This window comes from Sinocyclocheilus grahami, unplaced genomic scaffold (genome assembly GCF_001515645.1).
Source record: "Sinocyclocheilus grahami isolate Dianchi unplaced genomic scaffold, SAMN03320097.WGS_v1.1 scaffold1589.1, whole genome shotgun sequence".
NCBI lineage: Eukaryota > Metazoa > Chordata > Actinopteri > Cypriniformes > Cyprinidae > Sinocyclocheilus > Sinocyclocheilus grahami.
This window is the reverse complement of record NW_015506768.1, coordinates 121,265-123,191: the sequence shown is the minus strand read 5'-3', so window position 1 is coordinate 123,191 and position 1,927 is coordinate 121,265. Positions and strand designations below refer to the sequence as shown.

The 1,927-nt window shown below is 36.6% G+C and overlaps 1 protein-coding gene across 2 annotated transcripts in view; it reads left to right on the top strand.

Moving 5' to 3' along the window:
* Positions 1–1,927, top strand: part of kmt2bb (lysine (K)-specific methyltransferase 2Bb) — a 46,751-nt gene that overhangs the window by 26,490 nt on the left and 18,334 nt on the right. For both annotated transcript variants that reach the window (XM_016257713.1, XM_016257714.1), the window contains exons 16-17: positions 338–451; positions 1,092–1,297. In XM_016257713.1, the coding sequence (XP_016113199.1) occupies positions 338–451; positions 1,092–1,297 (320 nt within the window). The remainder of the gene's footprint in view (positions 1–337; positions 452–1,091; positions 1,298–1,927) is intronic.

Below are 1,927 nucleotides of genomic sequence, written 5' to 3'. Positions count from 1 at the left end.
TATATATATATATATATATATATATATATGTGTGTGTGTGTGTGTATGTATATATGTGTGTATATACATATATAATTATAATTAATTTTATTACAGATAAAGCAAATAACATTTTCCACAATGTAGATTATTGGTTTAGGTTGAAATAGCAAATTAAATGCTTTAAAGATAATCTAAGTTGCCATGATCACATAAAACTTCACAAAAAAACAAAAACAAAAAAAACCTAATTTGTCTTCCACGCTGACCTTTTAATATGTATCCTTTCTGTGAAAAACACCATGTGTGCCAAACACATCTGCACGATCAGTTAATATCGTTGTATGTGTGTGTATAGGTAACTACTGCACCATGTGCTTCAAGTGTTATGAAGATAATGACTATGATAGCCAGATGATGCAGTGCTCCACATGTAACCACTGGGTCCATGCTAAATGTGAAGGCCTCACAGGTGAGTGACAGAATGTGATGGTCAGATGGATCTTATTTTATTTTATTTTATCATCTTTTTATCTTATTTTATCCATCAAATACAATAGTACATTTTAACAGGCCATTTACATTTATCATGCTCTCTTTTCGGCTTTCATTTCAATGACACTTTAAAACAAATCAAATGTTTAATAGTCATTTATTGTGCATTATAAGACAATTAAATGCTTTTTTCTTGTTTTTGTATGTGGCTGTGATATGAAAGCACTCCTTTGAATCCACAGAGAAAGCATAAATTAAAAAAAATATTTTTAGTCTTTATTAAACTACTCTGTTCACTGGGTTAACATTTTGCAAGCCTCACATTGCATTTCCCAATACTTAAAATACACTGGAAATTAATCACCGACTGCACATTTTTTTCATGCCAAACTTAAGCAAGATTCATGATGCATGATCGCCCCAACCCAGGATATCATGTTGTTTGTTTATTTAAGCATTCTGCTTATGAAGTTTCTGAAAAAATATCTGTCAAGGATGACTCTTCGATATAACAGAAATAATTGAGAAATAATGTTAATTTTCTAACTGTTACAGACTGAATCAGCAGTAGGAAGTCTACGGCTTGCATCTGACTCCCTAAATTTGTTTTCTCACAGATGACTTGTATGAAATCTTGTCGAGTCTGCCTGAGAGTGTGGTGTACTCCTGTCAGCCGTGCTTACAAGAGCAGCCTGATGGAGAGGACGTTAATGGAGCAGGATGGAGGGAACTGCTCGACCACGAGCTGAAGACTGGTTTAGAGAGAGTGCTGTCTTGCCTGCTGAGCTCCAGCCTCACTAAGCACCTGGTCACCTGCAAGAAGGTGGGCATCCAATCTCTCCTAAACCAAGTATGCTGTTCTTTTGAAGTCGCAGCAGCCCATTGCTTGTTCAAAAAGCAGTTAGGATGCTGTCGTTTCACATAAACATGTTCTAGATTGTCGTCGTCAAGAGTCTGTGCTGTGAACCTAACATACTTTTAAAAATCCAGTGTTTACTTGATTCCGATAAACCATCATTGTCTCATTTGTAAACACTGTGGTTTTCTTGTTCCATGAGGGGGTTTGGCGTCACACAGCTTTGTTGATCAAAATCCCCAAGAGGGGGTTTGGCGTCACGACACGCACATCTCCCTGACATCCTGTAGAATTCAACCAATCAGATGACGACTTCGAAACTCCTCGTTTCCCATTTTGTGGGCCTTATGCATTCAGCCACTGTTCTGTGGGCATGACATCTAAGGCTGAGATTAGGGTTGTAATGACTAGATAAGGAATGGTAAAAATTATCTTAGAGAGCACATTCACTATGAGTAAGTTCCAGCTTAATCAGTACTTTGGAAAGTCACACTTTAATTTGGGGACCAATTCTCACTATCAACTAACTATTAACTATAGCTTAAACTCCTTATTTGCTGCTTATTAATAGTCAGTAAGGTAGTTGTTAAGTTTAGG